The sequence below is a fragment of the Marmota flaviventris genome, chromosome 10 (assembly GCF_047511675.1).
Source record: "Marmota flaviventris isolate mMarFla1 chromosome 10, mMarFla1.hap1, whole genome shotgun sequence".
NCBI classification, from domain to species: Eukaryota; Metazoa; Chordata; class Mammalia; order Rodentia; family Sciuridae; genus Marmota; species Marmota flaviventris.
Window position 1 is genome coordinate 23574443 of NC_092507.1, and position 13720 is coordinate 23588162.

At 41.2% G+C, this 13720-nt stretch overlaps 1 protein-coding gene across 6 annotated transcripts in view; it reads left to right on the forward strand.

Moving 5' to 3' along the window:
• The first annotated feature begins 4475 nt into the window (after positions 1-4475).
• Positions 4476-13720, forward strand: part of Khdrbs1 (KH RNA binding domain containing, signal transduction associated 1) — a 46382-nt gene continuing 37137 nt past the window's right edge. For 4 of the 6 annotated variants that reach the window (XM_071617598.1, XM_071617599.1, XM_071617600.1 and 1 more), the window contains exon 1: positions 4477-5003. In XM_071617598.1, the coding sequence (XP_071473699.1) occupies positions 4622-5003 (382 nt within the window). In that variant the 5' untranslated portion in view covers positions 4477-4621. Of the gene's footprint in view, positions 5004-13720 lie in introns of all 6 variants that reach the window. The other 2 variants (XM_027936994.3, XM_071617602.1) reach the window with 2 other exon arrangements.

Genomic DNA, 13720 nt, shown 5'->3' on the forward strand with positions numbered 1-13720 from the left:
GTGAACTCTGGCTTTTGGAAATCCTCAGGGACTTTGTGTTCTATCCTCTTTGTTTCATTTTCTTAGGGGAAAATCATGGCTAAGTTGGTCAAGGGGATTTAAGAGTCAAAGCTACAATTTGATTTGTGAGCTATGGTTCAGGCCTCTGGCACTTCAGATCTGTAAGAGCACTCACCACCAAAATAATAATAGTAATAATACTCTCATGAAAGGATAAGGTCACCATGGCACAGGGTAGCTAACATTGGGTGACTCAAAATGTTCATGCAACAAGGTCCACTGAGAGAGCATTACATGACCCAACTCTGTGGGTTTCACTCTTAGGCTTTTTATCTTGGCTCTACCCAAGGCCATCAACAGGTAGGACAGTCAAAGAAAGAACAAAGGTTGTTTATTTAACTTAGTTGCCTGCTGGAATAGACATAATGGTCAGAGGATGAAGAGAGATCCTCAGTATAAATGATTCTTGGGGGATGGTTGGTGATAGGGTCTGAGTATGGTGAAATCCCCTCTCCTGGGATAAAAGTTGATTTCTCCTCATTGCTGGGACACCCTGGGAAGAAGACTGATGACAACTGATTTCCTATTGAAGGATCTGTGTTTGGACAGATAAGGGGAATTGAGAAAGCCTTGCCTGTTTTCCTTTTGGTAATCAATATATCAAGGAAACATGTTTTGGGGTGTCATTTCTTGAATGTCTTCAGCTAGTTTTGTTTAATGAGCAATTTAAGCATAATTGTTAGGGATGAGTAACTAGGTAAAAGTAGACAGGATAAAAGTTTATAAATGAATTTGTCACAGTTTCAAAAGTCTTTTTCAGTAACTTGAAATCTTAAAGCCATGTTATGTTAAACTAATATTCATTAAAAACATCTGAGTCATTTCTACTCAAAATACTGAAACATTAATTGCCAAATGGAAATTTAAAGTGCATCTTATTTTTATATGGTATATAGTATCTAAATGTATTTGGGTCTTTTAATAAACATGAAAAATTGTCTTATGAAGAAATACCTTTCTAAAAATTATGAAATGGTGCTCTTCTACAAAATGCTGATATAAATCAGTTCAAAATTGTATACTTCCTAGATTTTCACTAGAAGTTAAGGTCACTAAGAATTAAAAATTCTAGGGCTGGGGTTTCAGCTTAGTGGTGGCACAGCATTTGCCTGGCACTGGGTTCGATCTTCAGCCCTGCATAAAAATAAATAAAGGTATTGTGTCCAACTAAAAATGTAAAAAAAATTCTAGGGGATAGGGGTGTAGCTCAGTAGTAGAGCATGTGCTTAGCAAGAGTGTAATCCTGGGTTCAATCCCCAACATCAAAGAAGAACAAAGAAAACTTCTAATTAATATTTTAAAGCAATTAAGGGCTAGGGTTTTGACCCAGTGGTAGAGCACTTTCCTAGCATGTGTGAGGCACTGGGTTTGATCCTCAGACCACATAAAAATAAATAAATAAAATAAAAGTCCATCAACATCTAAAAAAATATGGCAATTAAAACCAGAATTATTACAAAATTCCTATTTTTGGAAGAAAAGTAAGACATGTTTGTTAAGCAAAGCTATGAGGTATACAAGGTATGTTTTCATTAAGGGAAAAAAAGAATACCTTTTGTTCTAAAGTGGAAAGACTAGCTGTTCCAAAATAAGATGTACAGAACAAAAACTAAGTGGGCAAGAAAGTTGTAAAAGGTTTGGGGAAGATGAAACTTGTAGGAAAAAAAAAATTTGTGTGTGGTCAAGCTGGCTAAAATTAGAAAGGAATTAAGTTTTTCTAAAAATTGACATTAATATCAAACATACACTGATACAAAACTAGAATTTGGTCCTTTGTTAAAACAAGGTTTTCTTGGAGTACCGATCTGCTCTTAATAGAAAATAGTTAAAGGCCACTTAGTTGGCCTAGGAGACAAAGATTCTGTGACTTATCAAGATAATTTCTTGGATTTTGTGCCTTTTTTTTTTAAATTATGTCTTTGATTACTTGAGTCTTTTCATATTCAAAGAACTATTTTTGTTGTTGTTGTTTGTTTTGGTACCACAGATTGAACCTAGGGGTGATCTACCACTGAACTACATTTCCAGTCCTTTTTAAAAATTTTTATTTTTAAAATAGGGTCTCCCTATTTGCCTAGGCTGGCGACCTTCCTGCCCAGTCTCAATAGTAGCTGGGATTGTAGGTATGTGCCAAGGGGGCTTGCTTGACCTTAAATTAACTTCTAGGATTTTCCAGTTGAGCCCCTGGAAAACCTCAAAAGTTGGGTCTCTCACCTTGTAAAAGGAAAACAAATTAGGCTTATTTTATATGATAAACAATATGGGAAGGAAATAAGAAATGATGTTAGACCTTTAACATATTTATGGGTATATTATTGATATAAGTGATCCCCAAATTGTATGAAATTTCTAGAAATCTGATGGCACCCTATATTTTGGTTATATTAAAATGTTGTGGGGGGCTGGGATTGTGGTTCAGTGGTAGAATGCTCGCCTAGCATGGATGGGATCCAGGTTAGATCCTCAGTACCACATAAAAATAAAGGCATTGTGTTATGTCCATCTATACCTAAAAAATAAATATTAAAAAAAATTGTTGTGGGCTGGGGATATAGCTCAGTTGGTAAAATGCTTGCCTTGCATGCACAAGGTCCTGGGTTTGGTCCCCAGCACCAAAAAAAAAAAAAAAAAAAAAAAAAAAAAAAATATATATATATATATATATATAGCCACAGAAATAACATATTTTTCCTACTTGACCTCAAACTACCTAAGGACAAGGGTCACTGAGTATGTTGTGTTTGTGTACTGAGGATTGAACCCAGGGCTGTTTTCTCACTGAGCTACATTCCCAGTCCTTTTTAAATTTAGAGACACGGTCTCAGTTGATGAAGTTGGTCTCACAATTGGGATCTTTCTGCCTCAACCTCCTGAGTAGCCTGGATTATAGGGGTAAGTCCCCACGACTTGGAGACAAGGGTCACTTAAAGGACCTCAAAAGCAAACATGACATCAGGAAATTTTTAACATAAAACATACACAATATTTACATACAACACAATATACACTAGGTAATAATATAAATAATATACTATACATATATAATATATACAGATATTTGTTTTGTTATTTCTTTGGGTAATTTGTTGATTTTTTCCCCCTACCCCAAAGAAGATCATAGCCAGGCCTTAATGTTCCCTAGTTGAAGGGGTCTAAGTTTCAGATCCAAATGTCCACAATTTCCAGGTTCCAGAATTCCTGAAAAGGGTGGGTTCATTGGATCCGTGTTGGTTCATCAGATACAAAAGGAGAAGGGATAAAGTGACTAGTTTGGGGAAAACAAAATTCTGTGAAGGGAAGGGAAAGTTGGGGAAGGCCGCGAATTTTTTGGGGGGTGGTGGTGGTGGTGGTGGTAGAGACCCAGGCTCCACTTGCATACAGTACCCCAGGGTGAGAATACCTTGGGAAACTATGTATCTTGGCCTTTTGGGCAGTGTTAAAGCTCTCTCTTCCAGCAAATTTGGAATGGTTTGTGAAAGGCCAACTGAGGCAGAAGACTAACGTTCACATCAGTGGTAGAAGGAGCCATCCTAATGATGCAGCTATCCTGAAGGACCTGGCCTTGAATCCACCTTTTCGGAGGAGAAACACTAAGTCAGCAGAAAGCAACAGGATATGTTAGATGATCTACTAAAAAAACTTCTCTAATAAGATTTCTCTGACCAACAATGCCTAACGTTTTAAAACCTAACATACTGGAAGCCTTGGGACACGACTTCTTGGGTTCTCATCGCTCATGTAAACTTCCCTCTTCGTTGAAGCCCTGCAATAAGTGGCCTTAAGTCTTCCCACTGAGGCAGCCTCCGATTTCTCACTCCAGCATTCCCTTCTCCATCCCTACCACTCATCCCTGCGTCAGAAGCTCCCATAGTCTTCCCCTTTTGCCTGCGCAGGTCCCTGTCTCTTCCCACTTCGCCACCTCCCGCCTCAGTTCCCTCTCTTTCCCCTTCCCACCACCCCCGCGTCACTTTCTCCTTCTCTCGCTTCGGTGACGGTTCCCCCACTCCACCCCGACTCCCATTCGGTCCTGCAGTCTGCCCCCAGGGTCCCCCGCGGCTCAGCCGTTGGAGGAGGCGTGGCCCGCGAGTAAGAGGTCTCCCGCCCCACATTCCGCGGGCCCGCGCGCAGACAAAGACATTCCACATCCTCCGCCCCCTCCGCGCACCCGGCCAGAAGGGGAGGAGACACGTGTCCCGCTAGCGCCGAGTCACGTGGAAAAGAAAAAAACGAACGAAACCCGCGGTCGCCCGCGCACGCGCCCCAAGATCCGGCCCGGCGGGCTCAGAGGGAAAAGAGGAACAGGGAGGGGACGTCTTTGGGCGCCGTGGCGGTGCGCAGGCGCCGTGGCCCGACTGGGGACTTTGTTCTTCGCGGAGAAACCCAAGGGCGGTGCCGGTGGCCAGCTGCGCACGCGCGCCGCCTCATTTCCGGTGCTCTCTCGCTGGGTCGCTCGGGTCGGCTTCGGTCGTTGTCGCCCCTGCTCTTCCACCCTTGCTAACCGCCGCTCGGGTCTCTGCCGCGTGGCTTCCTTGCTCGCTCTCTCGCTCGCACATCCTCCCCGATGCAGCGCCGGGACGATCCTGCCGCGCGCATGACCCGGTCCTCGGGCCGCAGCGGCTCTATGGACCCCTCAGGTGCCCACCCCTCGGTGCGTCAGACGCCGTCTCGGCAGCCTCCGCTGCCTCACCGGTCCCGGGGAGGCGGAGGGGGGCCCCGAGGGGGCGCCCGGGCCTCGCCAGCCACGCAGCCGCCACCGCTGCTGCCTCCCTCGGCCACAGGTCCCGACGCGACAGTGGGCGGGCCGGCGCCGACCCCACTGCTACCCCCGTCAGCCACGGCCTCGGTCAAGATGGAGCCAGAGAACAAGTACCTGCCCGAACTCATGGCTGAGAAGGACTCGCTCGACCCGTCCTTCACTCATGCCATGCAGCTTCTGACGGCAGGTAAGCGGGCCTCCGGGTGGCCGCGGCTTTGTTCCTCTTGCCTCACGTCCCCTGGGGATCCGGGCCGCGATTCATCACTTCTCTTCGGGAGCTTGGACCCCACATACCCACCCGGCCCAGGGTGCGAGGGAGGATTCCTGGGCTGCGGTGGAGGCCCGGCTACAACTCCGAGATCTCCTAGCGCGGAGCGTTTGATGGATGGCGCCGACTCCCGCCCCCTCCCGGACCCTGCCCCCTCCTCCCTCATGCAGCTGCCCGGCTCCCCAAGTGCTCAGAGCCTTCCAGAACGTACCCTCATCTCTACGCTCTCCCCAGAGGGAAAGCCTTTTGATCGCGGGGTGGCCCGGGAGGCCTCCACCGCGGTGTAGGAGGTGAAGACAGCCCGAGCGGGGAGGGATTATGGGAGCGAGGGTCGAGCTGCAGTGGAATGCCCTGTCCAGCGCGCCGCGGTCACTGAGGCTTGGCTGGACTTAGCGGTAATTGGAGTTGAAGTTGCTCAGAGGCAGAAGCGACTTGTGGGAATCGGAGCTTGAGGCTTCCCGAATCCGATTTCTGACTTGGGCCAATCAAATGAGAAATTGCTGCAGACCCTGAAGGTTTCTCGCCTTTATTTTACAACATGTGTTTTCTATCTTCAAGTGGGGAAATAACCCTAGAGAGAGTGAAATGAGAAGATAGGCAAGGGACTCCAGGATGGTTTACTTGACGTTCCCCAATGAGATGGATAAAAATTGAGAGAAGTTTTACGATGCTTGAACCTGAAAGGCTTGTTCTTTTTGTTTAGTTTTTAGTTTTTGCTTCAGTAGTGAAATACATTAGGAATGGTAGCCTTTGTTCTCCGTAGTCTAGCTCTCCTTTCCTGATCAGTACTGCCAGTTACTTACAGACACTCTGATTTCTCCCTCGAGTTGCCTGTTTGATCATTGCTTCTAGTTAAAATACTGTTTTAGAAAATGTTTATGATACCTGAGTTTTATTAAGCAAGTAAAAAGCCACAACCCACAACACTGAGTAGTTGGAGTTTGGAAAGATTGATAATGTGATAAAATGATTCATTATGAAAATATCATTTCCAATTTCCCTCCCTTTGTTCTTTATCCCAACATTGGTAAAGGGTCTTTTAATCATAGTAATAAAAGCTCATGATCAAGAACATTTTAGATAAGCTACTTAATTTTCAACATTGGCTGTTCTGTAACATTCAAATTGTAACATTCCTGTTCTGTTGTGTTTTTCTGACGGGCTCTTTGAGGGCAAGGTTGTTAAGTATTTAATAGTAAACAGGGTGTTTGAAAGTGTGCACATGCAGACTCTGGAATGTCAGACTAAGTAGTAAAGGTTGACTTGATGGTCTTATTTTTATTTTCTCAAATCTTTAATGAGTTTTGATTAAATGCATGAGAATAAAATAACTTCAGAGCTTTAAGCTGTTGACAGTTCCCAGTTAAGGGAAACTGATTCTTTACTAGTTTTAAATTGATCTTGGGAAATTTCCTGAGTCTCAGTAAAGTGGGGTGGTGAGTTTTAGAGATTAAATGGTTATGTAAAATCAGTGACAGTTTCCTTTGACCTATAATCATTTTATTAAAATTTTGTCACTACAGTTTTCTTCTAATTGTAGATCTATGGGACTAAAGTCTGAAAACACCAGATATGTCTTTGTCTTTCTGACCGCATCTAGTGCCTGGGGTGTTAATCTTTTAAAAGATGGTTTCTTAGGCTTACCCTCAAAAACTATGGATCCTTAATTATTATTTATGATTTTCACCTTTCTCTCTCAGAGAATGCTCTTTAATTTTGTTTTAACTTGAGCTTTTGGTGCTTTTCTTTTTAAAAAATTTTCAATTGTTGATGGACCTTTACTTTATTCATATGCGGTGCTGAGAATCAACCCAGTGCCTCATACATGCTTGGCAAGTGCTCTATCACTAGGCCACAACCCAGCTCATTTCAGTGCTTTTTTGTTGTTGTTGTTTTTTTATAAACCAAACTGAAATTTTAATTTGTGAAATAGAATTGAGGTAATATGACTCACTGAAGCAAGAGAGTTGTTGGGATGTATGACAACTCTAACTTGGATAAATCTTGATATTTGTTGGGCCTCACTTTTAAGGTATTTCTAAGTGATATGTAAAAAGGGATTGCAGTGAAGTTATCACAAGTTGTGAGGAAAGGAGACTCCAAGACTCAAATAGTAGTATTTCAGCCCTGATGAGAACATCAGGTTTGTGGCTCAGGGGTAGAGCATTTAACCTAGCACGTGTGAGGCACTGGGTTCAATCCTCAGCACCATGTAAAAAGAAATAAACAATAAAGATACTGTGTCCCATCTACAACTAAAAAAAAAAAAAAATTAAAAGAAAGAACATATGTAAGAAAAATATAGCTAACATTGTGCTAGACACAGGACCAAGAACTTTACATTTAATGTTTAACCTTCCTGATAACTATGAGAATTTTCTCTTATTATTTCTACAGATGAGGAGGAAACTAAGGCACCCAGAGATTAGTAATTTACGTAAAATAACAAAATTAGGGCTGGGGTTGTGGCTCAGTGGTAGAACCCTTGCCTAGCATGTCTGAGACACTGGGTTGGATTCCCAGCACTGCATATAAATAAATGAATAAAATAAAGGTCTATCAACATCTAAAAAAGAAAAGTAACAAAATTAGTAAGCTATGTACTGGATTTTAAATCAGTGTGTCTGGATTTACACACCTAACACCTCTTTCCCTGCAACAACCCCTTCTCCCTCCCCCACTGTAGTACGTACACTACTTAAATAGTAAGCCCTAGCTGGGCATAGTGGTGTGCACCTGTAATCCCAGCAACTCTGGAGGCTGACTCAGGAGGATTGCAAGCTTGCGGCCAACCTCAGCAATTTAGCAAGATCCTAAACAACTTAGTGAGACCCTGTCTCAAAAAAAAAAAAGGGGGGCTGGGGATGTGGCTCAAGCGGTAGCGCGCTCGCCTGGCATGCGTGCTGCCCGGGTTCGATCCTCAGCACCACATATAAAGATGTTGTGTCTGCCGAAAACTAAAGAATAAATTAAAAAAAAAAAAAAAAAAAAGGGCTAACAGGCCAGTGGAGATGAGGATGCCAAGATACAGAAAAAGGAGGAAATCCAAGGTGCAGAGGCTAGCACTTAGACTAGGATTCCTCCAGGGAAACCTGCCCATTTCTCATAAGGTGCCATGAGACCCAAACTACCTTTTTGTACCCCCATATAGATCTTGCTGGCCCTATCTCCTGTTTATTTTGCACATATTACCTTTTGGTGTATTATATACTATATTTATGTATTTGTTGATTCCTCCTTCATAGCTATACTCTCGGCTCCACCAGGTCAGGGATTTTTTTCTTGTTGCCTTTTTATTCATTGTTGTCTCCCCTGTGTCTTGAGTGTTGTCCAGAATGGCCTCGTGCTATTTTATGAATGAATATTCACCTTCATTGTTTGGAAAAATATTGATATAATTCTCAAGGATTTAGATTTTGAATATAGACTTCTCTGTTAACCAAATTGATATTCAGCTGTGATGACAATAAAATGCAATTGTAGAAACACAAGGACTCAGTCAACTTGTTTTCTGAAAGGAGAAAAAAAATTCTTTTGTATTAGGGATTGAATCCAGGAAACTTTACCATGGAGCTACATCCCCAGTCCTTTTTAGTCTCACTAAGTTGCTTAGGGCCTTGCCAAGTTTCTGAGGCTGCCCTCAAATTTGCTATCCTACTGTCTTTAGTCTCCTAAATTGCTGGCATTACAGGTATATATCCCTACCCCCACCCCCGGTTGTTTTTTTTTTTTTTTGAAACAGTCTCACTAAACTAAATTGCTGAGAATGACCTTGAATTTGTGACCTGCCTCAGACTCTGGAATCACTGGGATTGCAGAAGTGTGCCACTGTGTCTGGCTTAAAAATTATTTTTTATTATTTGTGTTAGTTTATATAATGAACATAAAATGCTGTTATATGTGTCTGCTTGCTCTTTTTAATTTTTTTTTTTAAACTTTCCACAGTTAAATAAAGATAAATATAAGCAAGCAGGGCTGGGGATGTAGTGTAGTGGTAGAGTGCTTGTCTAATATGCGTAAGACCCTGGGTTCAATCCCCAGCACTGCAAAAAAAGAAAAAAAAGTTAGTATAATAGATTTAATAGTTGCTGGGCACGATGATGCAGGCTTGTGACTAGGGAGGTTGGTATAGGAGGATCTTGAATTTTATGCCAGCCTCAGCAATTTATTGAGACCCTATCTCAAAATAAAAATTAAAAAGGGCTGAGGATGTAGCAGCCCTGGATTTGACCCCCAGTAGTGCAGAAAAATTAAAAAAATAAAGTCACCAGAAGATCTTGATCTGAATCAAAAGAGAAATAAGCCATGTCCTTGGAGTGGAGGGGAATTAAAAGTATAATGAGAATAATACTTTGTAATTAATCTGTTGGTTTTGCATTTTCTAAACTAATTCCAATTGGATTTTTCCAACTTGACAAATTGAATATAAAGTAATTAAAAGAGTAAATGAAGACAAGTGGGTAAATTTGTTTTAAGAGACAGGAAATTAATGAAAATGTGCATTGAGCAAAATCAAGTCAAACAAGAAGTATAGCTTGTTAAGATGTGAATTAGAAGGAATTTCTTTCTTTTTTTTTCCTTCTTCCATACCAGGGTTTGAACCCAAGAACACTCTGTATCACTGCGCTATTCTCCCAGTCCTTTAAATAATTTTTTGAGATAGGATCATGCTAAATTACCCAGGCTGGTATCCATTTTGCAGTTTTATTGTCTCAGCCTTCTGAGTTCCTGGGACTACAAGAGTGCACCACTGTCTTGAGTTCCTGGATTACAGGTGTGCACCACTTGCACCTGAAAAATTAGGAATTCTTATACGTTGCTGGTGGAAATGTGAATTGGTTCAACCACATTTCATCTGAAAGCTGAACATTGAAATTCCTTAATATCTCAGCAACACCATTCTTAGGAATGTGATCAAAGAAATTTGCACATGAATACCTCATTTATAAAATTGTGCTCCTTGTTCACAAAGTGGTGTGATTTGTTTGACCAGTCATTGAATAATGTGATTTACAAAATAAAATATTTGTAACCAGTAAAAATGAATCAACTCTAACCACTTGCAACAACATGGAGAAATCTTGGGAATTTAATGTTAGGTGAAAAAATAAGCCTCCATAAGACTACATGTGATACAGTACTGTTTTTATTTTTGTTTCTCTTTTTGTTTTGTGGTACTGGATATTGAAACAGAGCCTAGCCAATGCTGGACAAGTACCCTGTCAGCTGTGGCCCTCCACCCACGATTCTATTTTTGAAGAACACAAATACTATCAAGATAAAACAAAATATTGGGAAGCATTATTATCTGTAATAAAGCAGTTTTCTTTTTTTTAAATCTTGTTTACCATAAGACTTAGCAGTTATATCTTATATAGTCTTAAAGAATTTAAAACTCAGGTTCACACAAAGCTTGTTCATGAATGTTCATAGCAGCTTTAATCAAAATCATTAAAATTGGAAACAAAACAAATGCCTCCAGTAGGTGAAATATTAAACCATGGTACATCTACGCCATGGCGTACTACTCGGCAATGCAAATAAATGAACTTTTGATAAATGCAACAGTTGGATGGCTCTTGAGAAACTTATGCTGAGTGAAAAAAAACTAATCTGAAAAGTTTTAAGTATAGCCAGGTGTGGTGGCACAAGCCTGTAATCTCAGTGGCTCAGGATGCCAAGGCAAGAGGTTCTAGAGTTCAAAGCCAGCCTCAGCAATTTAGTGAGGCCCTAAGCAACTCAGTGAGACCCTGTCTCTAATAAAATACAAAAAGGGGCTGGGGATGTGGCTCAGTGGTTATGTGCCCCTAGATTCAATTTCCAATATCCCCCCCACCAAAAAAAAAAGTTTTAAGTACTTTATGATTCCATTAATATAACATTGTTGAAAAAAAATAATAGAGATGGAAAACAGATTAGTGGTTGCCAATCATGAGGGAATGTTGTTACTGGCCATAGAAGGGTAGTATGAGTGATCTTTATGATAGAACTGTTCTTTGTATTTTTGTTGTTGAAAGGTGCGTGTTTTTTTTTTTTTTTAGGTGCTGGGGATAGAACCCAGGGCCTTTGACGTGGTGATGGGCAAGTGCTCTACTGCTGAGCTACATTCCCAGCTCTCTGTATCTTGAATTTGATTAAATTACATAGAACTAAACATGCAAATAAGGGCATGTAAAACTGGTGAAATCTGGTGGGGGGGGGCACGCTTGTAATCCCAGCAGTTTGGGAGGCTGAGGCAGGAGGATCACAAGTTCAAAGTGAGCCTCAGCAATTTAGCAAGGTACTTAGCAACTCAGTGAGACCCTGCTTCTAAATAAAATATAAAAAAGGGCTGAGGATGTGGCTCAGTGGTTAAATTCCCAGTACCAAAACAAAACTGGTGAAATCTGAATAAAACCAATAGTATTTCATTAATATTAATTTTGTGGGTGCAATACTATAGGTAAGAAAAATGTTATTATGGGGAAAACTGGTGAAGAGTATACAGGATCTGTTTCTGTTTTGTTTTGTTGGTACTGGGGATTTAACCCAGGGACACTTAATCACTGAACCACATCCCCAGCACCATTTTAAAATTTGAGACAAGGTCTCACTAAGTTGCTAAGGCCCTTGCTGAGTAGCTGAGGCTGGCTTTGAACTTGACAGTCCTCATGCCTCAGCCTCAGGGATTGTAGGCCTGCACACTGTGCCTGGCCAGGACCTGTTGTTTTCTTGAAACTTGCATGTAAATCTACAATTATCTCAAAAACTTAAAAAAAAAAAAAATCTTAAAAAGACTAATCCCTAAACTCTAATAAATTGTGCCCTAAGGAAAGAATCTGGGAGACCTTAGTCAATATGCCACTGTCTTGGAATGTGAGAATTGAGCCCCTACAAAAGGTCTCTAAATTCATGCTTTTTTTTTATTTTATTTTTTTAAGACGTTGATGGATCTTTATTTTATTCATTTATTTATATGTGGTTCTGAGAATCGAACCCAATGCCTTGCACATACCAATACCCACCTTTTCTCTATCCCTTAGCCAGTGTTACATATAGCATACTGTGACTTTGTACCTTTTTCTTGGAAGCTAGTCTATAGTTTCATCATATTCTCAGAAGGGTCCAAGACTCCCCAAAAGATTAAGAACCTGTTGCTTTAGTGCTCTTGCTTGAAACAATATGTAATTTTGATAAAGAATGGAGGCTGTTTTGTTTTTTTTCCATCTCCCCAAAGACATTGGATTTGTGATTCCAAAAGATAGTACTACAGTAAAGGAAGGAGAAATATAAATTTGGGAATGATAAAGTCATGAATCATTAAGGAAAGTTTGGGATATTAAGTGGTACATTTCTTTCAGTAAATGTTTATAGCTGCCTATTGTATATCAGACATTGTACTAAAATTTGCAGATATTCTGGTTGTGATTGAAGGGGTCCAGAAATTGTTAACAAGAGAAAGGGAGGTATGGTTAGAAGTATGAACCATGTGCATTGAGAGTGTAGAGAATAACATGATCCCTTACCCTTTGGAGCAGATTTGCGGTGAATTTTGCCCTCCTAGTAGCACTGTCTCTGGCTGGGCATGATGGTGCACACCTGTAATTCCAGTGACTACAGAGGCTGAGGCAGGAGGAAGGCAAGTTTGAGGCTAGCCTGGGAAACTTAGCGAGACCCCCGTCTCAAAAAGGGCTGGGGAGGGGCTGAGATTGTGGCTCAGTGGTGCAGCTCTTGCCTTGCATCTATGAGGCAGTGGGTTCAATCCTCCGCACCACACTAAATAAATAAAACAAAGACGTTCAACTAAAAAAAAGGGTTGGGGATATAGCTCATGGGTAAATTACTCCTGATAAGTTCCCAGGACTGGGGGGAAAAAGCAAAGCAAACATCTCTGGATGCTATGGTCAGAAAATCTTGACCATTGTCTTGTTCTTTATCAAATGCTGAGTTAATGAAATACACCTGGTAGTTGGTTTTTAGGTAAACCAGTCCAGTTGATAAAGTTTGTATATACTTTTTTCTAGTAACTTTTGTATGTAGTCTGGGAACAGAATCCAGGGTATTGTGCATGCTAGGCAAGGTGGTCTATCATTGAGCTACACCCTCAGTCCCTAGTGTTAACATTTTTGTGTGCATTGTTACTTTTTAAAACTATTATCCTTTATTTTATTTTGTTTTGGTACATTATAATTGTATATAATAGTGGGATTTATTATGCCATATTTCTACATGTGCATATTATCATTCTCCTTTTTAAAAGTAAGGTCATGCTGGGCATGGTGGCATACACCTGTAGTCCAGTGGCTGAGGAGGCTGATGAGATAGGAGGATTGTAAGTTCAAAGCCGGCCTTAGCAACTCAATGAGACCCTGTCTCTTAAGTATAATATAAAACATGCTGGGGATGTGGCTCAGTGTTTAAGTGCCCCTGAGTTCAATCCCTGCTACCAAAATAAAATAAAAGGCCACATACCAAGCATGTAGCAGAGGCAGGACTCAAGCCCAGTTCTCTCTTGATTCAAAACTCATATTCTGCCCGGGGTGGGCAGGGGGCGGTGTATGCCTATAATCCCAGTGATGCTAGAGGCTGAAGTGGGAAGATTGCAAGTTTGAGGTCAGCCTCAGCGATTTAGCAAGGCAAGCAACTTAGCCAGACCC